The sequence below is a fragment of the Diospyros lotus genome, chromosome 8 (genome assembly GCF_014633365.1).
Source record: "Diospyros lotus cultivar Yz01 chromosome 8, ASM1463336v1, whole genome shotgun sequence".
Taxonomy (NCBI): Eukaryota; Viridiplantae; Streptophyta; class Magnoliopsida; order Ericales; family Ebenaceae; genus Diospyros; species Diospyros lotus.
In genome coordinates, this window is record NC_068345.1 from 28,382,335 (window position 1) to 28,409,013 (window position 26,679).

The 26,679-nt window shown below is 35.4% G+C and overlaps 1 protein-coding gene across 1 annotated transcript; it reads left to right on the forward strand.

Moving 5' to 3' along the window:
• The first annotated feature begins 1,159 nt into the window (after positions 1-1,159).
• Positions 1,160-13,328, forward strand: LOC127808491 (WD repeat-containing protein PCN-like). The gene is made up of 11 exons (XM_052347056.1): positions 1,160-1,488; positions 1,586-1,729; positions 2,717-3,014; positions 3,106-3,169; positions 3,294-3,407; positions 3,494-3,656; positions 6,209-6,362; positions 6,467-7,065; positions 9,108-9,289; positions 10,668-10,928; positions 12,882-13,328. The coding sequence occupies exons 1-11, from the start codon at positions 1,327-1,329 to the stop codon at positions 13,186-13,188; spliced, it is 2,448 nt and encodes an 815-aa protein (XP_052203016.1). The 5' UTR covers positions 1,160-1,326; the 3' UTR covers positions 13,189-13,328.
• Positions 13,329-26,679: the final 13,351 nt, after the last annotated feature.

Sequence of the window (26,679 nt, forward strand, 5' to 3'; positions counted from 1 at the left end):
TCAGTCAATTCACTAAAAGTCACATTGTTGTTGGTCATCATACACTTCTTATTACCCCCAATGTACTTATCATTATCATTCCATTTCTCGTTTCGCATAATGACCAACAACACTTTATCCATTGTTGCAAAATTCAAAGCAAAAAGTTAGACTATTAAACTCGAATAGGTTAAATTCCCCAATTCTTTTTAACTATTAGTAAGTATAAAAGGCTTATTTGCTTTTTTAGATTTGTATAATTCAAATAATTTTTAACTTATAAAACTACAATCTTATTATTAATTATAATTATTCAGTTTATGTAGTTATGTAGTTTCTGACAATAATTTAGTTATGTAGTTTTTGACAAAAATTTAAAATTCACTCTTAGAAATTTAAATTTTGTATGAAAAGCTTATTAAATATTTTAAACCAAATAAATAAATAAAAATAATGCCCTTGATGAATTAAATATTGTACCGGGTTTGGTGGCCCACAAAACCCGATTGCGTTGTACAAATCCAAATTTTTTTTTCCCACAAATCATTTCAGGTATGGAATGATAGATTAACCATATCTTTTTTACTCACAATTACAATCATTCTATACAGCTTAATAAGTAATGTGAACATAAAAATAATTGAAAACCTAAAAAAAAACATAATCGATACCTTGAAATTGAGAATGCTTGTTGGAGAGGAAAGAGAAAAATTTGGTGAATTTCAATAAAGTCCTAATTGTGATTGATGAAGAAGATTGAATGACCCAACCATCAAAATATTGAATGTAGGAAGAATGGTTGAGTTTGGATGCTTTCGACAATAGAGAAGAAAGTAAGAGCGTGAATGTTGAAAGATGAGAGAGAAGATAGATAAAATGAAAGAGATAAGAATATTTTGATAAATGAAGATAAAGACAATGTGGTCTTTCTAATTTAAAATTTCATTAAGAATATTTTAGACATCTTACATAAAAGTGGCTATAGAGTACAATTAATTTATTTGATTTGTACATTTTTTTTTTTTACTAAAAAGTGGTTAAAAATAATTTTATAAATTTCTTTTGAGTTATTTATAATTCCTCCCTTTTTTTTAAAAGCAATTTGCCCATTTGGAAAAAGCTACTCGTATTTAGATTGTAAATAAGCTAGATTGCGAAGGGCATTCACGTCCAAGAAACACTTGCCCACAGCCTTCCCCTTCTTCACTCGCTGTGCAGAAGGGTTTATTCCCTAGCCGTTTTTCAACTATTACTCTTTCAGCGACGCAGTCTCTGCCGGTGCCGGAGATATAGAGGAATCAGCTTGAATTCATCGATTCCGATCGGGCAACGGAAAGGAAGGAATAAATGCTGGAGGTTTATCGGAGTAGCTCCGTCGAATGGAAGCCGTCGCCGGTAGTAGCCTTAGCGACAAGCGTGGACGACTCTCAAGTCGCTGCCGCTCGAGATGACGGTTCCATTGAGATTTGGCTCGTCTCGCCCGGCTCCGTCGGCTGGCACTGCCAATTGGTACTGGCTGCTCCGCTGTACTGCTGCACAGTTCTGGTACATGTTTGTTGTACAAAATATTGTTTTAATTCACGAGTTGGTTGATTTTGTTGGATAGACAATACATGGAAGCAGCAACTCGAGAGTTTCGTCTCTTGTTTGGTGTCGTCCTCGCTCGACAGGCTTGCCGTGTGGCCGGTTGTTTTCTTCCAGCATTGATGGATCGGTTTCAGAGTGGGATCTTTTTGATTTGCAACAAAAGGTGCATTTTCCTTTCTTAAATAACATAGCCTGCACTACATGCTTTTGGTTTGATTTCAGTTGCTTACCCATAGGTACTCTTTGTTGATATGCCAAATGATGTGAATATTTAATTCGGAAATTTATGGAAGATTGAAAAATGGTATCTCTTAAAGATAGAAAAATTATATCAAGCCTTTTTAAAAAGATAAAAAAGTGCTTCTGAAGTGATTCCAATTTAGTTGAAACCTGGAAGTATACCTTCAAGCCTTCCAATAAGTCTCTTTACTTTGTGGCTCAACATTCCGATTGCAGAGGAGTAGTTTCCCTTAGCTGGTGTGCCAATCTGTTTATAGTTAAAAGCAGTGTTTTAAATGCAAATTCGTGAAGCAGGAGCAGCCCATTTTACCTTTGGTGGCAATTATGGGGCGGGGCATCAGCTCCTTGTGTTTTGAATTTTTAATACCTGAAAAAAAAAAAAAATATAATATTTACTAAAATATCCAATAGATGTTGAAAAAATATGACTGAATAATATAAATTAGACACATTACAAGATACGAAAAAAGGAAGGATTGAATATGAACCAAAATCGTGGCAGAGCCACCTGGCGTATGCCATATTATGTAAGGCGTAAAGATTGCCCCATGAGTGCCTCTGGCGATGGCTCACCTAGAGAGCTGTTTGACCAAGGAGATATGCATTTTCTACAACTGCCTTTGGGCAGTTTGGCCTTGCCTTGCACTAGGGCAACCTCCAAGGTGCACCTCAACTTCACCTTTTATACATTGGTTATAAAGGGATTAATGACTTATGGGCCTTAGGAATATTATATGGGCATGCCTCAACATCACCTTTTAAAACACTAATTATAAGGGGATTAACGACTTATGGTCATCTAGAACTTTATATGCAGTTATCATTTCTTCAATGCACAAACAAATTAATCCTTTCTTTTTCTTTTTTATTTCAACCAAATATAATTTTCCTTCTTTATCTTTATTTGCAGATTGTGCTAGATTCAATTGGTTTCTCAATTTGGCAGATGGCCATGGCACCCAATATCAGTCTTCTGCCTAATACAAAGAATGAGACCATTCATATCCAAAATGAACATCCTCATGATAAATTTGATGATAATGATGCATCCAGCAATAGTGAAGATGATAATGATTTGATTGAGCATGAGCAACCAATAATTGAAAATGCTAGAATTGCACTTGCCTGCGATGATGGTTGTGTGAGAATATATAATATCCCTGATTCAGATATGTTGACTTATATGAAGTCGTTCGCAAGGGTCAGTGGTGAGATTGCTGCACCTTCTGGTCAGATGGTTATACTTGTTCTCCATTTTTTGTTCTGTGAAGATTATTTTTGTCATTCTATCATCTGTAGGGCGTGTTCTAAGCGTGACTTGGAGTCTTGATGGAAATATGATATATTCAGGGAGTAGTGACGGGTATGATATATTCATGTGCTTCTGATCAAGTATAATAGCTTCTAATGGGTGAAAATTTAACTAACTACAAAGCTTTTTGTAGTATAAATTGTTAAACTCTCAAATATGTCCTGACATTTTTCAGGTTTATTAGATGCTGGGATTTTAGATCATGTCATGAGATCTATAGAATAACAGTTGGTCTTGGAGGTTTGGGGGGTGGACCTGATCTTTGCACATGGTCATTACTTGCACTGAGGTAAGATCTGGATCTCCATTTATACTGGATGCATGTGGCTTGGGGTCCAGTTTGTGTTGAAAAGAAAACATCTCTACTTGCTTCAGGTGTGGTACCCTTGTTAGTGCTGATAGTACTGGTAGCGTTCAGTTTTGGGACGGTCAACATGGAACTCTTTTGCAGGCTCATTCTTGTCACAAGGGTGATGTCAATGCTCTGGCAGCAGTTCCAAGCCACAACATGGTATTCTCTGCTGGTTCTGATGGTCAGGTACTGGACAATGGCTGTTCTAGTGATGATATATATATATATATATATATTTTTTTTTGGTAATGAAAAATAGTTCTATCTGTCATACAGCCCCATTGGAACCAGTAGAAACATTATTAAAGAGGATGTTATGATGGATCTATGGCCATACAAGAAATGATAAAATTAGAAATGAGGTTATTCATGTAAGGTTGGAATAACTCCTATTGAAGGTAAGATGCATGAGACACAATTAAGATGGTTTGGTCATGTGAGAAGAAGACTAATAGAGGCTCTCATGAGTAGGAGTGTGTGGTGGGTGGTTTGAAAAGTATTATTTGAATCAGCAATTGCTTAAATCAAACCATTGTGGGCTGTTTGTCTATCTTCTAAATCACAACCAACTCACTATGTGTTGGAAACCACCCAAAACATAGCTTAATAGTTTGGGTGGTTTCAACTATTGTAACAACTAACAAGAAAAGGAATGAAATGTAGCAACAACAATGATATTTTCTGTTTTTGTTTTTGAAGAAATAAAAAAAATTGAAAAAAGAGAAATCTAACAACATAAGTGAAGTAAACCTCAACTTGGATGGACTAAAAAATATGTGTTAATTTATGTGGTTTTTAGTAACCTGCAAAAATAGAAAGAGAAAAATACAATTGGTCTTAAAATGCTATTATTTTTGGGGTTCTTGCCAAGCTAAGCACATTATAGAATTATTTTTACTTGTGAATGTTAAGATAAATACACATGCACACACATGTGAATGGAATATAAATTAGAAAGATGAGACTCCAGGAGGTTACAAAGATGTTGCAGTTAGGGAGCTGACCTTATAACCAATGTGGACAATGTAATTTTATTGTGCGGTCGGTTGGCTTTTGGGGAGTTTATTGAAGCCCAAAATTGAAACCAAAGCACTTTGAGCGGTTCTTAAAATTTCTAAACCAAAACCAACCACTGCACTTGGAAGGCCATGGTGAGGTGGTTTGGTTTTTTCTTGCTTTGTCCTACCCATGAGGAGAATGTAAGGAATGTGTCAGAATTGAATCTGACAGAGGGGAATTCTCCCTTGAATTGAGGATAATTGGGTATAATAGGGGGAAGAACAGAGAGGGAACAGAGAGGAAGGAGAGGAAAAAGAGAATTAGAGAGAGAGAGAGAGAGAGAATTAGGCGGGAGAATTGTATTGATGTATTCTCAACATGCCCAAAGGGGTGGTATCAGTAGTGTTTTATACTGATCCGGCTTCAAGGAAGGCGGCAAAAGCAGCCTCTCGATCACCAATTACAATTTATTTGAACTTGAAATTAGGCCTAACTGTAATTCCCGCCTACCAAATTGCTAATCACATTTGTAATCCCATGACAAAATGAAACAAGTTTCTAGCAAAAGAGGTAGAGAAGGATCGAAAAAGCTTAGTAGGATACACTTAGGTATAATATTAGCTGCAAGGGCCTTGTGGAAGGTAAGGCTAGAGATACAAATAATTTGTGAGTCAGAGCTCTTATGTCATCGACCATGCATAAGTTGAATAAAGGTTTGATATATTGTTTGTAGGGGTGTGCAAGGTTTGGTTTTTGAAAATGCCAAACTGAGTCGCTTCATTTTTCATAATACTCTAACTGAAACCGAACAGAGTGTGAATAAAGAGCAAAATGAAACTGGACAGCTTGTCCCCCCCTCCCGGGTTTGTTTGAGTTTTCAGTTTTCCTAGGTTGGCTACACAACCCTAGTTGTTTGTTAATATATAGAGACTTTTCAATTACAATTAGACTATTGAGATTTGCATTGAGCCTTGCCATTTGCTCTACTGATGGATGATGAACTCACAAAGCATGTTCAGTAAGAGGTAACTATGTATATGTTGTAGATGATATTGATTTGGTAGATGAGATAAGACAAAAGAGGGCTTAATAAGAAACTTGAATTATGAAGGAACATCTTTGAACCCAAAGGCTTCAACTTGAGTAGGTTAAAAACTCAATCTATAGTGTGAGTTTATTGAAGTGAGAATGATGGTGAAACTTGAAGATCAAGTTATTCTTTACAATCACTAGTTGTTACATTTTTGATTGACTGTTCAACAAGAAACAGAGATCATTAAGGATCTTAGTAATAAAATCAAGTCAGGATGGTTAAAATAGAGGACTTCTAGCATTTGATTGATTGTAAAATCTCTTTGACGTTAAAAAGAAAGTTTTATCAGACAGCTAGAAAGCTCAGTAAAGAATTCTTATGCATGACGTGGTGTATAATGGCCAAATGGTCATAGATAGAGATGATTGGACAACTAGAATATATATAGTCAACCTTACTTTGTAGGGTTAAGGCTTGTGATGATGATGATTAATGTTGATGATTGTGTAACATTTCTAACATTTAAGTTTCAGTGTTTTTTTTGCTGGGAAATATCTTTTATGGTTTCGGAGCTTGTTGAACTGTTCTAAGCTAAGACTATAGCTCTGGCTTCAACTTCACCAATTTATTGTTTCTTAAAATTTTAGAAGAGATAGGTGCTCTGGTGCTGTTGCCCTAAACAGATTTGTTTGTATTCTTTTTCTAGGTTATACTTTATAAGCTCTCTAAGGATACAGTTGCTTATAGTGGTGACAACTCCACAGCAGAAGTGATGAGGAGATGGATCTATGTTGGTTATGCCAGAGCTCATACGCATGATGTAAGGGCCTTGACAGTTGCAGTGCCAATTAGCCAAGAAGGTTTTTCAATTTTGCTAGATTTTGTTTGGAATTTGCATTCTTAGCGTTATTGACATTCTGGTTGGCTATGTTTTGGTTCAATAACCTTGTCTTTTTGATGACAGATCTTTGGCCAGAAGAAAAGGTAAAAAGATTTCGTGGCAAGGAGAAGCCCATTAATTTCAGTTACCATAAGTGGGCCCAACTGGGAGTTCCAATGCTTATCTCAGCTGGTGATGATACAAAGCTTTTTGCCTATTCTGCGAAGGAGTTCACCAAATTCTCTCCACATGATATCTGCCCTGCACCTCAGAGGGTTCCAGTTCAACTGGCACTGAATACTGTTTTTGATCAGATGCCTTTGCTCCTAGTACAGGCTTCCTATTGGTTAAATATTTTCTGTGTTCATGTGAAAAGCGATACTCTTCCTGGTTGTCCTTTTGGGGGACTTGCAAGGATGGAGTTGCTGGCCCAAGTTAGAAGTAAGGCATCTCGAAAGATCATTTGCAGCACAATTTCTACTTTGGGATTTCTTTTTGCTTATTCTGACCATGAGAAACCCAGTCTGTTTGAGTTAAAGAGGTCTGGACCATCTGGTCTTGGAAAAAGTGCATGGATTCTAAATAAAAGGCTACTTCCTTCAAATCTACCATTTGCACATTCTATGGTTTTCAGTTCTGATTCTTCTTGGTTGATTATAGCAGGGCATGATAAAAGAATATATGTGAGCCTTCTATTTCTGTGTTATTCATTCTTTTACTTATCTTTTTTTTTCTCATTTGGTATTTATAATTTATGTGGTACATGTGATCTGTCCTACCTTATACCCCAAATATAGATCTTGTAGTACATTAGTGAGATCTTTGCTTCATGCTCAGAGGGTTCTGTTGCTTGCTTATTGGTCTGTTGACTTGGGTGTATCATATACTTTGTAAACTTGCTTTCATATTTTTGTTGTTATATGTTTGTTTGAGCAAATATTGAATTGTAATTATAATAATTGATAATAGTTATTTTTGTTGAGAAAAGGCATAAACAGAAATCAAATAATCTTTGAGTTTCACTATCATATAAGATCTCCTGATATGACCATGTGATCTTATTGTGTTGTGCCTATATGCATAATTCTTCTCATTGTAGGAAATTATTATTGACTGAACATAGGGTAAATTAGAAAGAAATTGAACTCTTTAGGTTTGTTACAATTTTAGAATGAACTTTATTTTTTGTAATTCACTTACCGAACTTGTAAGTTTGTTGTAATAATATAACACTGTTAAGAACCGTTAGCTTTTATGACTAAATGATAGCTTGGCAGATGAGTTGGATAGAGAAAAACGTGATGTGGACATTGATGTGGCTCTTTATTCAGTTTTTTTTTTGTTTTTTATTTTTTCAAAAATTATAATTATGTTGCTGAAATGACATGGCAATTAAAAGCCACATTGCTGTCCACGTCACGTCTTTTTTCTGTCCAACTAATTTGCCATGTCATCACTTAACAATAAGGGCTAACTGTTCTTAGCGGCATTCTATGATGTAACAAACTTACAAGTTCAGTGAGTTAAATGCAAAGATTAAAAGCTCATTATAAAATTATAGTGAACCTAAAACTAAAGTTTTTTTTTTTTCCCTGTAATTTACCCTAGAACATATAAAGTAAGTTGGTATTACTTCCATGTAAGCCGATGCCTCTACTGGCATGTTATGGTCTGTTAAGGGGTGGGCTGGGATCAAATAAATTGCCTATAAACTAGGAAAAGGACAAAGATCAAGGAAAATAATAAATAACCGAGTAATAAAATAAAGTGCAGTGTGTTTTTCTGGCCCAATTTTTTGTTTGTCTGTCAATATTGTAATTTCTCATTATAATTCCAGCTTTACAGTCTGCATACATTTAAAATTTTGAACTGTTTTTCTTTCTTGCCTTTTTTTTTTGTTAATTTTTTTCCTTTTTTTAAAAGAAAAGAAAAGAAAAGAAAAGAAAAGAAACTAGTTGCATGTCCGTCAATCTGTAGTTCTGGACCTTGCAATTTCTCTATCTCATAGTGTTGCCCCTTTACCTATAAATTAGGAAAAAGAACAAGATCAAGGAAAATAATATATAACTGTGTAACAAAATAAAGTGCAGTGTGTTTTTGTGGCCCCATTTTTTTTGTCAATATTGTAATTTCTCATTATAATTCCAGCTTTAGAGTCTCATAGCAATTGTTCAAGATTTTGAACAGTTTTTCTTTCTTGCCTTTTTTGTTTTTTTTTTCATTTTTCAAAAACAAAAAGGAAGAAAAGAAACTAGTTGCATTTCTTTCACTTTGTAGTTCTGGAGCTTGCGCTTTCTCCATCTATGGTGTTGCCCATTTGAAGTGTCTTGCTGTATATCTGTGTCATAAACGTCGACCACTTCTCTTACTGTTGCTTTCTTTGGCCTTCTTATAAAGGGTTTGCCCTTTGTGGTGGTTTCTTTTGTAACAGTGTATACCCCCACCACCACCACACACACACCCCGAAGAAAAAAAAAAGAAAACAAGTTTTTGTGTTTTCTTTATTGCCTTACAAAAGATATGGCTATAGATAGAAACAATTGGCAAGCTAGAATTCATATAGCCAACTCCATAGTGCGATTAAGGCTTGATATGATATGTTCTTTGTTAATATTGGCATTGTATGAGAGATGACAGCTATACTGAATGAGATTTGTCATTTTTGTAGGACGTTGTATCTGGATGGCGCTTTATAACTTTAGTTTGACCTTTTGTTTACCTGCAGGTTGTGGATGTGGAGAGCACTAAAGTAGTACATGTCTTCACACCTCGTCGAAGGGAGCATGGGGAAGAATTGCCACCTTGTGAGCCGCCCATAACAAAAATGTTTACCAGTTCTGATGGGCAGTGGCTAGCTGCTATCAACTGCTTTGGAGATATTTATGTATTCAATCTAGAGATACAAAGGTGTGAAAATAATCTTGAAGCCACTTATCTATATATCGAAATCGGAAAAAAATGCATCTAGAAGAGAAAAAGAGACTTTTGAGAAAGCCTTTATCATTATCTATGTGTTTTTGGTCCCTTATTTCACTTCTGATGCTATTGGCAAGTATTATTTGGTAAAAATGAAGATCTGAAGGTAGATTGGATTATTCTAAGAGGACATGTTGTTAGAATTGGGAGTACTGGCAGCCCTGTAATCCTCACAAGAAACCGATCAAACACCTCTCAACACACTCTCAACTCACCCGGCCAACATACAACCAACACAACAGTCAATCAAGTACAAAAATAAAAGCATAAACAGAACAAGAAAGACAATCAAACCACATGAGGAGACACCGGTTTTTATCCTGGTTCATGCCACGTAAATGGCACTATATTCAGCTTTGAAACCACCACCGAGCAGCCTTCTTTATTGATGGGTAACAGTACATGACTTTCCCTCTCTCTCCCACGATACAAGCTTTCCAAAGAATGTACAAGACTATTCTAATTCGCAGCCTTCTCACTCTCTTGGCTTTTGTGAAAACATAAAAAGAACATGCGATTCTTAAACCCTCAGCCCCCCTACCCTATTTATAGAAAATAAGGTGATATTTCCTAGGGCTGGTTATGACATTATCGGATTTGCCCTCCACTAATAACTAATATTACAAGAGTGCCACCCGCCTGTCAACTACCCTATAACCGCATATAAAACACTGCACATAATCCTATCACTAACTCGAGACAATCTTCAACACATGTATGTATAGTTATGTATTATGACTGATTTTCAATTGTTTATTGCTTGCTTTTGTGTGATTGTTTTGGATTAAATATTAATTGAAAAATTGCTGTTACAATGTATATTTATCATTTGAATTGGTTGTGGCATTTTATATATCAGAGAAGATTTAAAAGGAGTATTTCTGGATATTTCCTATCATAAGAATAAATTGGGTCAAGCCATTGGTACCTTTTTTTAATGCTTCTAGGGAATGCTGGTGTATTTGTTCCTTTAAGCTTAAAAAGAATATTCTGCTTTGCATTTGCTTCTATGCCAGAGGGTTCAGATAATTGGTTTAAAGTACTTGCTTTTGCCTAGGCTTGCATGCAAGCAACAGTTTGGCTTTAGTTTTTTTCAAGGCAGGCCATTTTCTATGAATGGGAATGTTGAGGTTACAGAATCCTCTTTATATGTTTGTAAGGTTTCTTTGATGCTCAACAAAAAATTGATCTTGGCATAATTAGGCATTTAGAGCTCTTTGAAATTTCTGCTGGGCAAGCACCTATGTACACCTTGATATATCATCTTAGTTTCAGCGCTTGATATAATTATCTTGTAATTTTGGGACAGGCAGCACTGGTTCATATCTAGACTGGATGGTGCCTGTGTTGCAGCTGGAAGTTTTACTCCCTGGAACAGCAATGTTCTTATCGTTGCCACATCTTCGAACCAAGTATATGCATTTGATGTGGAGGCCAAACAGTTGGGAGAATGGTCAACGCAACACACATTTGCTCTACCAAGGAGATACCAAGAATTTCCTGGGGAAGTTATTGGGCTTTCATTTCCGTCATCCTTGAAGTCATCATCTGTTATCATCTATAGTTCCAGGTTCTCTCCTTAGCCTTGCTTCTTTTATAAAGATTTCGCAGCTTTATTGGTTTGCTTTGCCAGCATAGGAACATTCATTCTGCTCTTAGGGACCAGGGTGGAGAAAGGAGTCCTTTGTAAAAAATTCTCTTTTTTGTTCCAAGTGCGTATTTTTACTATGGAGTTATTGTAGGGTCATAATTGAGGAGTGCTCTCAAGTTAGTCTATTTATTAGAGGGTTGTATATGAGCCAAGTCAATGTACGCTAGGAATCATGGGTTGAATTTATTTCAATATTTCATATGATTTACATATGAGCCAAGTCTATCTATGCTAATCAAGTTGGCCTCGGTGCTATTTAGTTCTTTTACATTTTTGTTTCTTGTACTCATTTTTTAAAAGGGTAAATTGACATCATGCCCTTGTGCTTTGGGTTGTTTGCACGTATACCTACGGTTTGAAAATGGCTTTACAGGTCCCTGTGGTTTAAAATTTTTCAGACACCCCTTTTATTAAGTGTTTTTTGTTTGATTGAAATCTATTAGTTTTTTTATAATGACAATGTTAATAAAATTTAGCAAAAAGTTCTCCAAAGTTTAAATTTAGCAAAAAGTCCTCCAAATCTTCCCAATTAAAGAGATTAAAAAAAAAAGAGAAGAAATTGACGAACAGAATCTGACAATCTTCGTAGAGAAAAACGATGGTGGAGCAACGATGATGGAGTGATGTTGATGACCTAATCCTAACTTTCACCTTAACTGACTGTGTTACCCGATTGAAGCCAAATTTGCCTTCACTAGATGCTGGAGCGATGTTGGCCGAATGGAGAGACAGGGGGAGGGAAGGAGAACAACAGCATTGACAACCTGTTCCCGACAACCTTTGCAGAGAAAATGATGGTGGAGCAATGCCAATAGCCTAATCCTAAGTTTCACTTGGACTCACTGCATTGCCTGATAGAAGCCAAATCCACCTTCAGTAGATGCTGGATTGATGTTGACCAAATGGAGAGAGAGAGAGAGAGAGATAATAGAGGAGCAGGGGTGTTGAGGGAGAGGTTGATGGTCGCGATGGTGTTCTTGACAATGAGAGATTGGATGAGGGAAGATGAGATCAGGAAGAAGGAAGACAGAGAGGATTAGGGAGAAAGATCTCTGAGGGTCGATAGATGGAGGGACGAAGGGACTGACAATGAGAGATTGGATGAGGGGAGATGAGATCGAGAAGAAGGAAGACGGAGAGGATTAGGGAGAGAGATATCTGAGGGTCGATAGATGGAGGGACGAAGGGACTGCAATGACACTGCCACTATGTTGTCACAACACCGTCTCCGTTGGGGTCCCTCTGACCCTCTGTAAATCTCGTAGTCACTTAGTTCTACTGGCAACGCTCCAACTTCTTCAATGTAGGATTTCTCTTTGCTTCTGTCTCCCTCTCTCCCTCATAGTGGTTGCTAATGGTGGCCTTTCTTGCCATAGACAATGCTTTTGTTCTTCCTTTTTTTTTCTTTCTATTTTTTATCTTTTTGTTTTTTATAATTAGAGATAGATTAGTAAAAAATTAGATAAAATTCAATTAAATCCCTTTGTAATTAAAACTAACAGAGGCGGTGTCTTAGCAACAAAAGTATACCACTGGGACATCTAGTGATAAAAATAAATCACAGGGGGTCTCCATGCAAATGACCCAAACCATAGAGTGTTTGACGGTAATTTACCATATATAAAATTTACTTGACATGGCTTTTCTAAAGCTCAGTATGGGTTTATCTAATGAATGATCTTGATTACTGAGCCCTTTTTCATGCAAATTGTTACTTGAGCTTGAGTTTTATTCTTGTTCTAATGTGCGTATGGGCTTCACTTTCACTGTAAATGAGAGTGTTGATATTTCTCCAAAGACATTTATTGGAATTGAGACTTTCAAAGTCACCTCTTAGAAAACCTTGTGCTCATGATTTTTCGTTGCTCTCAGGGCAATGTGCTTGATTGATTTTGGGTTGCCAGTGGATCGAGATGAAAACACTGACTTGAGGAATGGCCATGATCTAGCATTGAAGAAGCTACCAAATTCTTCCATCAATGAAAGACTGAAACGGAAACTAAAAGGTGATGCTAAACATGATGGTAGAAAGAATTTTGAATTTTGTGCTTTCAGGGATCCAGTTTTATTTGTTGGACATATTTCAAGAAATTCTGTATTTATTATAGACAAACCATGGATGCAAGTTGTTAAAACTTTTGATGCTCAACCTGTACACAGACATATTTATGGGACATAACTGCTTTTGACAGTTAGGTGGTTATCTAACAGCTTAGGTGAGAGAGTTCAAATGTAGCAGCAACCCAGAAATGTCTTGAGTCGTGTCTCAAAAGCATGTTGTGTAATGTGTTCCTTGATAATCAATTGTTACTTTGTGCATTAATATTGTTTCACTTGCCTGTCATTGATATTGTAAAATTGCCTAGCATTTTGTTGCACTGCGATTTATCAGGACTTTTCTACGAAATGATTTGGCTGCCCCTTTATCACTGTTTTTATTTTTTTATTTTTTTTACCTCATTAAGAATCGGATGGGCCGGTCAGTGTTGGAGATCTTGTTTGCACGTGATAATGGCAAATCAAGAAAGGACCGGAAACCTCGTGAAATTTGTCTTATTTAGATTGTGAAAGTTTAGTGAGTCAGTCTTATTTGTTGTTTTGTTAATAGCTCATGTTTTGGTGATCCACATGGTGGGTTTGTGCTTTATTTGGGGTTGAAAAATTAGATCTGAAACGGTGGGGTTGAAATTGAGAGAGTGGTTGTTACATACAGGAGGAAGAGGGAAGTCTCAGTGACAGATGGGAGATGTTGTCGTTTATATAAAAATCCAAGCCCCTTTGGAAGAGATGGGGTCTAATCTAAGGATGAAAATCAGTCAGGATAGATTTTGGAGGCATCCTATCCGAACGGAACAAACTAAATAATTGAAAGAGTATCAAATCTGGTGTAGTGATGGCAATCTTAGTTGGCTGTTGGCAGTTGGCATTTTGGTTTCTGGCTCAAGCAGTTCAGTCCCACCTCAAAACAAACCCCACATCTGTACATTTCATTTCATTTTTTTAACTTATGAGGTAAAAACTGTTGCTGCTAAATTTAAGAGTGATCTGGATGAGCCATGACTCTACTTTACAGTTGATCTGATCAAGGGTTACGAGGTCTCTTCCTTTTTTCTCTCTCTCTTCTGGTTAGCTGGAAAACATGGAAATAGGTACCCTAAAGCCAATAAGAAAGAAAAGTGAAAAGATTCAGAATCAAAGCAGCACCCAAATTAGGCTACAGAAAAGCGTAGAAATCGGGTTGACAGTAGTTCAACCATTGCCATCAATGACCAGAGCGAGGGCATAATAATGCATATTATAGTGATCTACATACTAGCTCTGGATGCTGCAATAAAAGAGCGATGAAAGGCGATATAATTGAAGGAGGAAACCCCATCTCTCAATCCCATCGGTAAGCATGGACAGTAGTAGTATTGTCCATGGGGATATGTAAAATGGCTAAGTGTCCCAAACGAGGTACGAAACGAAAATCACTAATGATGGCCGTTGCTCTACTTTTTCAGAAAGCTATACCTAATGCAAGGGTAGCTAAATAAATACAATTTAGGATTTTACACTCAACTTAAAATTGATGGGAGCAAGGTGTTTGGTTATATCTTTTAGATCCATAAAATTAGTAAACTAATTATTAAGCCTCACTGTCTATCTATCGAGATGACATTGTTGGAGTTGTTGAACGATTTAGCTTTGGTGTTGATTGATATATTTACAAGATGTTCAATAAAGAACTACCACTACAAATAACTTTCTATTTCTAATGATAATTCTAATTACGGGATATATGAGTTATTAGGTGATTCTCATAAATGTTTTCTGATTATTGAATAAATTTAATTGATTTCTCACGATAAAAGATTTCTATTAGAGAACTAAAACTAGATGACACTTTAAATATCAACTATTAAGTAGTTTTTGAGAGTATAAAAATGCTACCACCCTGATTGCTTTGGAAGATTTACAGATTATGGATTGTTTTTTTAAAGTAATGGTTAAGGGATAATAACGGTATCTTGTTTTCAAATAAAATATATTTATTGCATGTTATTTTAATATGTTAGTAATAAATTGTCCTAGTTTAATATATATTTAATTAACTAGTTAAATTGTCTAAATATTAAAAATAAATATAATAAATACATTTTATTAATTTATTTATCTAGTTATATATCATTATTACTATTATAGTTGGTCTTCGACAATCGATTATTATAGCAAGTAAAATTGAAGAGAGAGCCCCCAGGGGCACCCGAGTAGTTTCCGTAGGGGTGAGAAAGCTCGGAAATCTAGATTCAAATCCCCCCGTGGCTGCTTGCTCGGGTGTGCTGGGATTTATCTTCTTTCCAAACGATTGGGGCCTTGGTGGAGGGGCGCCTGCAAGGGAGCGCATCCCAAGTACAATCGAATAGTGCCTCGAGGGGCATAAATTAAGCGATTGAACCATGATAAATTGAGATTCATACCAATAGATTATAAATTCGATTACTTGTCCTGTACAGTGAGGCAAAACATCCACTTGCGATTTATTTCCTCTGCCGAAATCGATGACACAAATAGCGAGAAACCACGCAAGAACTTTAATCCCAAGTACAACCGAAGAGGTAAGATCTACGACAAATTGCTACGACTTACAGTTTCAAGTTGGGAGTTTATTTAAATTTAGAAATTGACAAAAAGCATAACCTCAAAACGTGGTGAACCAAGATCATGTCATATATTTTTGTACATTGTTAATTGTTAAATGTTATTTATTACAATTGTCTTTCATCATTTGTCAAGACTCAACATTTGGATAATGTATTAATATTGTTATTTATTAGTTGAGGTATTATTAATTTTAAGATTATTTTAATAAAAATTTTGGTTAAGGCTTTTAAGTTATCAAATGTCCAATCCCCATGTAAAAAGAGTTTAATTTTAAATGAGATAAAACATATTTAAGGTAAGTACCGGAATCACAATTAGTTAGTAGACTATATATGTATAGTCAACTTAAGAGTTGGTGAGGCCCTAGGCGATAAACGGTAACAACGTAGTTGAATATAGCTCTATCTCTCTCTCCTGTCATCCTGCACTAACATTGAGTAGCATCACTGCTGCCTGATCGATGATAGTGCGTCTGCTGTCTCTTGCTTTTGGTCTCCTTCCTCTCCTCGACGACCATGTCTCCTGATCTCCTGGCTCCGGGCTCCTATCGACTTTTTTTGTTAAGAGTCTCATTTGGTCAACGTCCGCGGTCTCCTTCATTCGAGGTCTCTCTCTTACTCTCTAGCGTCTCCTCCCTCTGACATTTTTTTTGGCGTCTCTCATCCTTCCGTTAGTGTGCCATTTTTTGGGACTCCTTTTTTAGAGAGCCAAGACATAGTCCTCAGTGGCTATGCTTAAGCCTGTACATATGTAGAACCCTTAGCTTTAGGCCAGACCAGGCCAGTGTTACAGCAGAACATCGTTGAAACCAATGCAATGCTTCATCATAAATTTTACCTAGAAAAAAATTGCTTGATTATAACTAATTTTTCAACTTAAATTATTTTATAAAAATACTACAAACACACACACAACATTATTCTTCAAATTATATGATAAATTAGTACATGCATGTGCACTCTTCTGCAATCACTGGGGGTGTCATCATCTTTCTTCCTTCATCTTTTTTTTTTTTTCTTCTCAAAAATGGAGAATAAGCCTTTCTTAAATTTTATTTATCAATAAAACATGCAAACTATTTAGGTTATTGTCGATGATCATCGATAGATTATCAACAACAACATTATCAATTAATTTAAATTTTTAAGTCACACTTTAAACATAACATGTGACCTCTCAAATGAACGATATGATTTTTTATTGTATATGAGTGTTTTTTAAATTGAGATTTATAAAAAAATAATAAAGTACTATAATTATCCTCCTATCCCTGAGATTTGCTTAAATTATAGAGAGATTACTCCCTATATTTTATTCACATTTTCTCTCTCCCTTTTTTCTTTTCAATAAATCACTAAACCTTGACGTTGATGGGGTTTAGCCTCTTTTGAGTGAAAACTAGAGAGGGAGAGGGAGAGAGAGAGAGAGAGAGAGAGAGCAAGTGGGGGATGAAAGGCAGATTTGAGGAAGTTAACACTGCTAGTCAGTCATGCTGGGTTCAAAACGATGAACCAAATAATCAACGAATAAAGTTAGCAATGAGGGTTGGGTTCATCAATTGAGAGAGAGGGAGGGATGAAGGAACCCCAACAAATTGAAAAGTCATGAGACGCACACCAAAATTGGATATTATTCTTATCAATCTGCACCGATTATAAGCAATGCCTTTTCATCAATATTTCTTTAGCTACGGCAATTTACATTGGCTTTAATGGTTTCTCCAGACGGTTTTTAATTAGCATCTCTAATGATGAGCAACATCACTGGAGATCGATGTTGTCGAATGTGTGGAAAATTTGAGGCTTTGATAACCATTTGATTGTCTCAACAAATGAAGCGATCTGGTGGTGAAGGTGAAGAAATTGAGGTTTTGATGCCTCTTTATATGCTTGAGAAGTTTGGGGGTGGCAGCTGTAGGCTGGAGAAGATGGCATGCATTTAGTGAAACTTCCAGTTTACAATGGGTTTATACGTCACACACACATATATATGTATATATATGGGCTCATTATTATTGGAGAGAAAAAAAAAGAGAAAGATTGTGGAAACCTCTAGTGATGATGTGTTCTACTAAATCTAATAGGAAGGAAAGAAAGAGCGGGGAGAAAAAAAGACAGAAAATGCATTAATCTAACAAAGTGAGAGAAGGGGAAAAAAGAAAAGGAAAGAAAGACTAGTTAGGCATTTTTTTTTTTTGTTTAATAAAGTTTACTCTTATCTTCAAAATTTTAGGATATGGTGTAACAATAGATAAAATAATAAAATGAAGAATACTAAGATAATAATAAAATAGGTAGCAAAAAGGGGAAGAGAGAGAAGAAGAAGGAAAATGAAAGAAGAGATGGACCAGGTCAACCTGATCCATCGGATCTGGACCAACCAAATGGGTTGAAGGATTAAATGCAGGAAAGACCTATCGTATTTTCCTAAACCCTAGAGGTACTTGCCTCATTCTCTTTCTTCCTTTCTCTTTCTTTACCTTTATCTCTCAATTTTTGCCCAATTGCCAACTGTCTTCTTGCTAATTCGGTCTTGGGATCATCAATTTGACACTAGATCTACAAAATAGGGGTCTCAATTTTCATAGTGGCGGTCTCAGAACAAAGGTCCAACGAGTCCCAACCACCGGCGACAACATACATGAGTTGTCTTACCACAAGATAAGTGATTTTATCATTTTTTTCGTCTATTTTTGGTTGATTGTGCCAGAAGTTCAAGGCTAGATTTGTTAATATCTGGCCATTGGATTGGTATGGCTCTTGGGTAGATGGTTACCAGATTAGGACGAAATTGGTGGTCGATTCCAATTATTGAGGTTGCCAGTTGGTAGTAACCAAAATCCTAAGGTTAATTTGTCAGATCTTATTATTGGGCATTGTGCTTTTACCTATGAAAAGGGTTCCGATAGTGGGGTCGGATTGTCGGGGTCACAGGTTGTGGCGAGGTGGTTCCAACCTTGGACCTTTTCTGGTCTTGGGGACTTTTGTACAATTAATTGAAAGTTTAAGGTGTAGAAAATGATATAAAGAAAAAGCCAGGGGTGTCTGGTGATGGTTTAGTATAAGTTTTGGGTTTTTGTAAAGTTCTGAAAAGGTTAGGGGTCTTGGTGAAATTTTGTGAAAATGTGTTTAAATGGTTCATTTAAAAAACCTTGAGGTCCTTAAAATGTGATTAAGGCATTGTTTTCGTATATAAAGTGTATTGAAAATATAATGGTTTGGGCTCAAATGAGATGTTTGGGAAAGTATGGACCAACGATGCGACTTTTGGTAAACTCTAGGGCCAGTATGCACATTGTGAAAATAAAATGGTTTTTTGAAATACACAAAGTTCAATTTCAAGGGTTGAAAAGGAAAGAGTCGAGATTTTAATATTTCGGGCATTGCTATGTTTCTATCGATGATGACATGTTTTCATACGCGTGGGATGACAGTATTAATTTAAATGAACCCTCCTCCTAAATGTTCACAACAGGAAGCTGTGAAACCTGGCACACCATGCAAGCATGTGTTCACAAGGAGGATCTGTGAACCTTGGTACACCAAGTATGCGTTTTGTCATGACCGCTTTGTTCGGCTATTTGATATGGGATGGGGTCACTACTAACCTTTGACGTCGGACTATTTCTAGCCATATATGTTCTTTTACTTATGTCCCACAGTTTTACTTACATGCTGACATGATACTGATCATATGCTTACAAGAAATTGATATGTTCATGTGGAACCACGTGTATACGCATATCTTCTTCAAATGATCATGACATATTTTACATTCTTTTCTAGTGGTCATATATATATATATATACTTTTCAGTTTGAGGTCGGGAGTTGCTTGCTGCCTTGGGTATGGTTTTGGCCCTGGTTTCATTAACTGTGACCTTACCTTTTTTGTAGCCACACTTCGTGTGGATATACCTTCAAGATCCTGTCCATATATAGAAGAGATTTTGATTGCTTTATTTTGTTACACGGCACGTGTGCCTTAATTTGTTATTGTTGACTTGTGTGGACAAGGTTGTTCGCCTTTACATGTGTACGTATATTCTGACATGATATTTTGATCACTCATTACAAACTATATATGAATATTCAGTTTCATGCTAACATGTTGTGGTGTTGGTTGATGTGGCTTCTTGCCCCAATAGCCAGGGCCACCCTCGCATTGGGGCAACGTTAGTCATGGATCCCTCACCTCGAGTCCTGACATATGACTTTGTTTTTAGGCCAAATATATATCAAGAATGCAAAACAAACTCGATCATATAGGAAAACTAGATGACATAATTGGAGACCCTTTGCCACTCTTGTAATTTGAGCCTTTTGTTTAGACACTTCACATAGTTAGTTTTTAGTCAAATTAGTCTTTGTAGTCTCCTATATGATCACCAAAGCAATGCCATGTTATACAATAAATATTGTTCCAAACTTCTAAATAAACTTGTTATAAGCTTTATTTATAATCTTACCTATAGATTTATTCTCCTGTTCATATTGAGTTTCCTTGACACGGACATGTAAGGTGGTGTTTAGAGAAAGAGTCTATGCCCCTTTCTCATTTTACTCGTGTCCAACAAAAGCCATCTTCATTTGCATTTATATTCTTCCAAGTATTGTTTTAAACTAAGTTTGATACTCTCTCACTCTCTCTCTCTCTCTCTCTCTATATATCTGAGCATGCATGTGTGTATATTAATTTCTTCAATTATTGATCTGCCTAGGCCTAGCGTTACAAAAGCCAAAATCAGTACGTGGTCTAATTATGTAACAAACAAAACATTTATATGAAATTTTGATTTATCATAGTCGCTTCTACAATTTTTTTATATTGCAACTCACGAACATGAGTTTTACCATTTTAAATATTTCATGAGCTATCGTTTTCTCTACAAAATTTAGTAAAATCATAAATTTTCTATTTCTCTAAGCCCAAAAATGTTTAGGCTTAGTAATTTTTAATTAGTTTTTATAAATTTTAATATTTAATATTTATTAGACTAATTAAAAGGTGGCATGTGATTGTTACCTTTATTGAATTTTGTAAATTTAGTGATCGGGTTCATTAATAAATGTTGTTTTTAGGGGGTGAGGATGGTTTGGGTGGGTTAAAGATATTCTTCTTTTATTAGTCCAATGTATGTGTGTATTAAGATAGTATTTGCTAATCAAGATATATAACATAAAAGATAAGACATAAAAATCATTTTAAACTTTTATCATTTTTAATATATTTGTTAAATTTATCTGATTACTCTTAAAAAAAAAATCATGTGACTTCTTATTTGACATTTTTCAGATATGTTTATCTCTCATATATTTGGATAAGCATATTTTGGGTCTTACAAATAAAAAAAAATGATGCATACATTTCAAAAAAATTAACAAATAATTTGATAAAAATTTTAAAATACTTTTCAATTTTATTTTGAGTATTCTATATTTTGATTCGAAAAATATTTTAATCTTATCTTATAATTTTAACAAATGCTACTAGGGTAATAATTGATATACCTAGAAATTAAACGTGCAACACGTCTTATGCTAGATCACCATTGGTCTTGGTTCACTACTTGGATATTTCATTTGGACTTCACTTACCTAGAAGGTGGGGTCTTCCATCAATCTGACGGCAACTCAATCTTGCTTGAGATTGAGCTACTTAATTCGAGTATGATTCTGGCGTAGAATTAAGTGTTTCTTTTGGTCCAAAAAAAAAAAAGTGATCGGACGTGGGCTTGTAATGATAGGGAATGGATTTTGGGAGATGACTGACACCTACAAACACTTCAACACTCAAGTAAATAAGAGAGTAAATTAGTAGAATGTTGGTAGACTAAAAGAGAATATACCTTGGCTCTTGATAGAGCTGCTTTATATAGAGGGATGAAAGGTTCTCCTGCATGAGATGTTTGCATCAAGTGCTACATGGTGATGAGACTAGATATCTGGCGCTGACAGGGCTCCTTGATGGTAGTATGGTGTCTACGAAATCTTAATTAATGATGATGAGATCTTCCATTAATGAGGATGGATCCGGGTGCATCCAGCACACAGTGGTGATAATGGTTGTCACAAATTAGCGCAGGGCCAAGATTGGGTTTTGGGTCGAGGATCGAGATTGGGCTAGAACAATCCATTAAGTACTTGGGATTATTTTCTATAATTTAGTAATTGATCCTAATTCAAATAAATTTGAAATAAAACCTTTATTGTATCTTCATTGTTGTTCTGTTTGATTTAGGTATCATAGTAATTTTTTTTTTGACAATCTTGCTTGACAATCTTGCGACACTCTCACCCTTCTCATCTTTTTGGACAATCTTACCCTTCTTATTTGCAGCTGCAAAATCCAGAGTTCAAGGCTTTTTAGCTATTTGATTTGTTTTCTTTCATAAGGATATATATTGGTGGATAATTCTAAGCATCATCAATAATATAGCAAATTTTAAGATAATTACTATCATAAGAGTTTCATGAATGAATATCCATAAGGAGTGAATTATGAAGCTATTAACCTATTTTTTTTTTTTTTTTACAAGATGGTCTGTAAAGGGGTGAAATTGTCACCTCAATGAAAGAATTATATTGATATTTACTTGAATTTTATAGATCAAACATAATTAAAAAGTGAGTAGGGAAATATTTTCTCAACTTGTATTAACTCATTAAGAAATTTGTGGATGTTTTAGCATCACTTTTTAACATTATTAATTCTTATCTAAAAGTGTTGACTAAAAATATATAAATCTTTTGGACGAAGTATTCATGTAAATGAAATCATTACAAAAGGGGGATCAAAAGTATGGGAGAAGAGAAGAAGCCCCAATAATTGCATCAACATCAGTAGTGTAATGTGCACGGATGATTGATCACATTCTCAGGGGGTAGCTGTCAAGAGTTAAAAAGACTTCAATACATAGAGAGGTCTATATCTCAGTTCATCACAAACATTTTATTTTATTTTTTATTTTATCTATTTTTGAGTTTGAGAAGGAACTATATACCTTGCCAAACTTTTCTAACTCCTATCACTTCATATTGGTTAGCATAAACATTGATATTTATATAAAAATGTTAGTGTCTTTGATTGCACACATTTATTAAAAAAAATATGTAATTATTTTATATTTTCTATGAAAAGTAATCAAACACACTTAACTTTTTTATGAAAAAATATGTATGGTACAAACATTTAAAGATTCTTTCCATAGAATTCATTTTTTAATTGAGTGAGATGGTTTTTATTTTCTAGCCAATATTACCTAGAATTTAATTTTAGGTAATGCAATCAAACACACCCTTAGGATGAAATGACAAATAAATCATTTAATTTCGACCCTATTAACCATTATAACCACTCTACTTTTACTGTTAAGACCAAATTGGGTACAATATTTAAAAAAAATAAATATTTAAAATTCAAGATAATGTTAGTTATTCTAATAGATGTCATCTTAATATCGGATTCTAATTTTATTAACTTTTGTTGTAAACATATTCACCTTAATCACAATCAAAATTCAAAAAATAATCAAAAAATGCCTAAATTTAACCCCAAATTAATCTAGATTAGAAGAATTTTATACCATTAGAAGTGCCCAAATTGAACTCTAAATCTATACGTGAAAAATCTTACCGGTCACAAATGCCTTAGGACGCAAGGACCCTATATTGTGATCACAAATGCTCTCTTGTTTAGTGCATTTAGAATCTAATTTTGGGTTTAATTTTTAAATTAAGGTTTAATTAGAAATAATTCTTAAGCTTTCAAGGGAATTAAAGTTTTATTAATAGTATCAAAATGATATTTACCATAATTGTAATACCTGGGAATTTTTTGAGGTTATAAATGGTATTTTATGAAGGGCAAAAATGAAATTTTTGAAAAAATAAGGCTATAGGGTATACTAATACAGTTTTAAGTGACCGAAGGGAATACTTCAGACCCTAGATAGTTAAGAAAAATAGGATAGTACTGACGAGTGATTCGAGGCATAATTTTAGATATCAAGAGAAGTTGGATCGAGAACAGTTTTCGGTACAATTGTCGATCGGGCTAAAAAATCGAATCGACGTAGGAAACTTTCAAAAGTCAACGGAGTGCTTTGAGAACCAATATTTTATATGTAGAACAACTCTTGAGTGATTTCGGGTTGAAACGAAAGGAATTAGGGTCAAAACGATCAACTGGACCAAAGTGTAATTTTTTAAATTTGCCCGATAAAAGTCAAAAAGGTAATTTTTTGGAAAGTTCAAAAATGAAATGAAGAGTACAAAACTTGTGGGTCTTAGTGGTATAGTTGGATAGATCAGAGGTGCTTTGAAAAAGGCCAAAATAACATTTGAAGAAATATGGGGCAAAGTATAATAAGTGAAACTTGGTAGTGTGAACGCAAGGAAGAAATCGGCCGCCGCAATCCATTGCATATGGCCATTATTTTCGATGATGGGATGGCCGAGAGAGGCTCAAGGGAGGTGGTATTTTGCGCTAGGAGGCTTGGGGGCTACGCCTTGGCTGTTGATTGGTCTAGATCTGGCCGATTTTTTGCTATAAAAAGAGGCCGAAAACTTCAAGATTTTTGCATCAAATTGCTCGTGATTGAGGGTGAATCGAAAGTAAGGGATATAGGGCTTTTGGTCTCAAGGGATCAAGGATAAAATCTGGAGCATTTCGGAGTGGTTGGAGCACGTTTGGTGGTTGTTTGAAGCTTGGTCGGAAACACGAGGTCGACCGCCTAGGGCTACTTGCAATTGCCCGATCGGGAGCTTTTTCGATGAGCTTTCGGCCGGAAAGTTGTACCACTAGGATCGATTAAGTAAGGGCTTCAAGGGGGTGGGTTCAGATCGACCATCAGAGCTGTCCTCGGCGGCCAGAATCGAGGAAGAAGGTGGCGTGTGAGCTGCACATGCCATACTCCAAGCGCAAACACACGCATGGGGTGTGAGGGCGCGTGACACAAGGGTAATTCTGGTATTTTATCTTAGTATTTTTCTAAATTTATTTTAGAAATTATTGTGTTAAAAAATTTGGGAAAGAGTTTGAGGAGATAATTATTTTTGAATTATCGAGGTAAAAATTGGGAGAAAAATAGAGGAAATTATGAAAAATTGAGGAAAAATAGATTTTAATGCTCATTTAATTAAATATGATGTTTAGGGAATGTCGTGACTTAAGGTTGAGTATAAGTACTGGTGTTTGTGATTTGACATGCAAATTGAGGTCGTGCACGAGGATCGAGGTATTCTAAATACGTTTGAGGTGAGTGGTTCTCCCCCAAAACTTGATTTACTAAGGGTGCTTTTACCCTAAAACTTGGTATTTGTGCTACTGAAACGTGTTTAGATTTCATGCAAAATGGTTTCGTGCATGCAAACGGTAACCGGTGACGGTTGGTTTCGAGAGGGAGATTCGTCCCTAAACATTTTGAACTTGTGCATTGTATTTTATAAAATATTGTTTATATGATGCATTGAGTCATGATATGTGGCATTGTCTTGTGTTTTGTGTTTTTCATATGGAATGTTAGCCTAAAATGCTGTTTGGATAGTGTAGCCATAATTCTCTAAAGGTGTTGATGGAATAATAGAGGTATCTTGTATTGGTGTGCATGTTGGGATAGCCGTCTTGGTTTCCGTACCAAGTCGTATGGTCAAGGAGGTTGTACTATGATGACTAGGTGGTCCACATGGGATTTTGAGTTGGGACTGGATAATGGTTCCATGACGCTTTTGAGTGGGAATGTAATCCCTGACGTAAATGTGGTGAGCTTGGTTCCTGCGTTGATGTGACCTTCTTAGGCCGGGAGTGGTAATGATTGTTCCCGAGATGTTGGGGAAATACGTTGACCTTGCCCCTCTTGAGCTAGAATCGCGTCGTGTTGATGTGTCGGTATGGTGACATGATCTTTAGAGAGATAGCTCTTTCCCTGTGGTAAGGTTAAGCGTTGTGGGATTCTCTTAGACTAGGGTTTGTCGGGTTGTGTTGGTTTATTTCTTGTCTTGCATACATTCATGAAAATGTGTTTTTAAACTCTCACTTAAATGATTCATCATCTAATATGGACTTTTGTCCCTGGAATATTCAAACATTTTAGATAAAGACAGCAGTGTGAAGGGAAAAGGGATTGTTGAGGAGTGACGACAATTAGTGGATAGTTTTTAATGTGTCGTTTTCAATTATGTTGTTTATTTTGACGACGTTATGTAAATCGTTGGTTTGACTTTATATTATGAATAAAGTGGATTCAGTTATGTTCTATTGAGATTTTGATCTAGCTTCCGCATTTGAGGTGATGTACCTGCCTTAGTTTATTAATATTTCTAAGTTAATATACTGAGAATGTATGACGGGATTTTCAAGGAGTGATTTATATGTTGTGTTTCTATTTGAAAAAATATATCCCCGAAATCTGCCTTGGAAGGACAGGGTATTACAATAATAATTAACGTAACTTTGGATTTAAAAGTACAATAACTAACTCAACCCCTTTATCTAAAATATAGTAACTTATTTACCTCGATCTTTATCCAAAATTATACGATGAACAAATAATGATGTGCTTTAATTTATTAATATTAAAAATATTTGATTAAAATAATTATTATTGTAAAAATACCACTAGCATTTCGTTCTATAAAATGAAAATGCTAATTGGATGCATGGCTTTTAACACTCATGTGACAGTTAACATTAATAATGATCAAAATATCGTAGTTGATTGCCTATTGAGTGAATGATTGACGGTGATTATTTGATCGTTAATACTACAAAACATTAAAATTCCGTATCTAAATTACATTTCTATCTATAAAAGTTTTGTATTGCTTTCTACTTTAAGCTGAAGCTAGAATGGGAATTCACCTAAGCATAGAAACCTGCATTTAACAATAGCTACCTAACCTTGCTGCTCATCTGTTCTCTCTATCATGTGCTCATGCAAGTACGCTTAAAATGTTCACAACCCTGAGAAGCTGTTTGTTGTAGCGGACTAAAACGGTGTTCTGAATGTCGGTGGAGATTATATATAT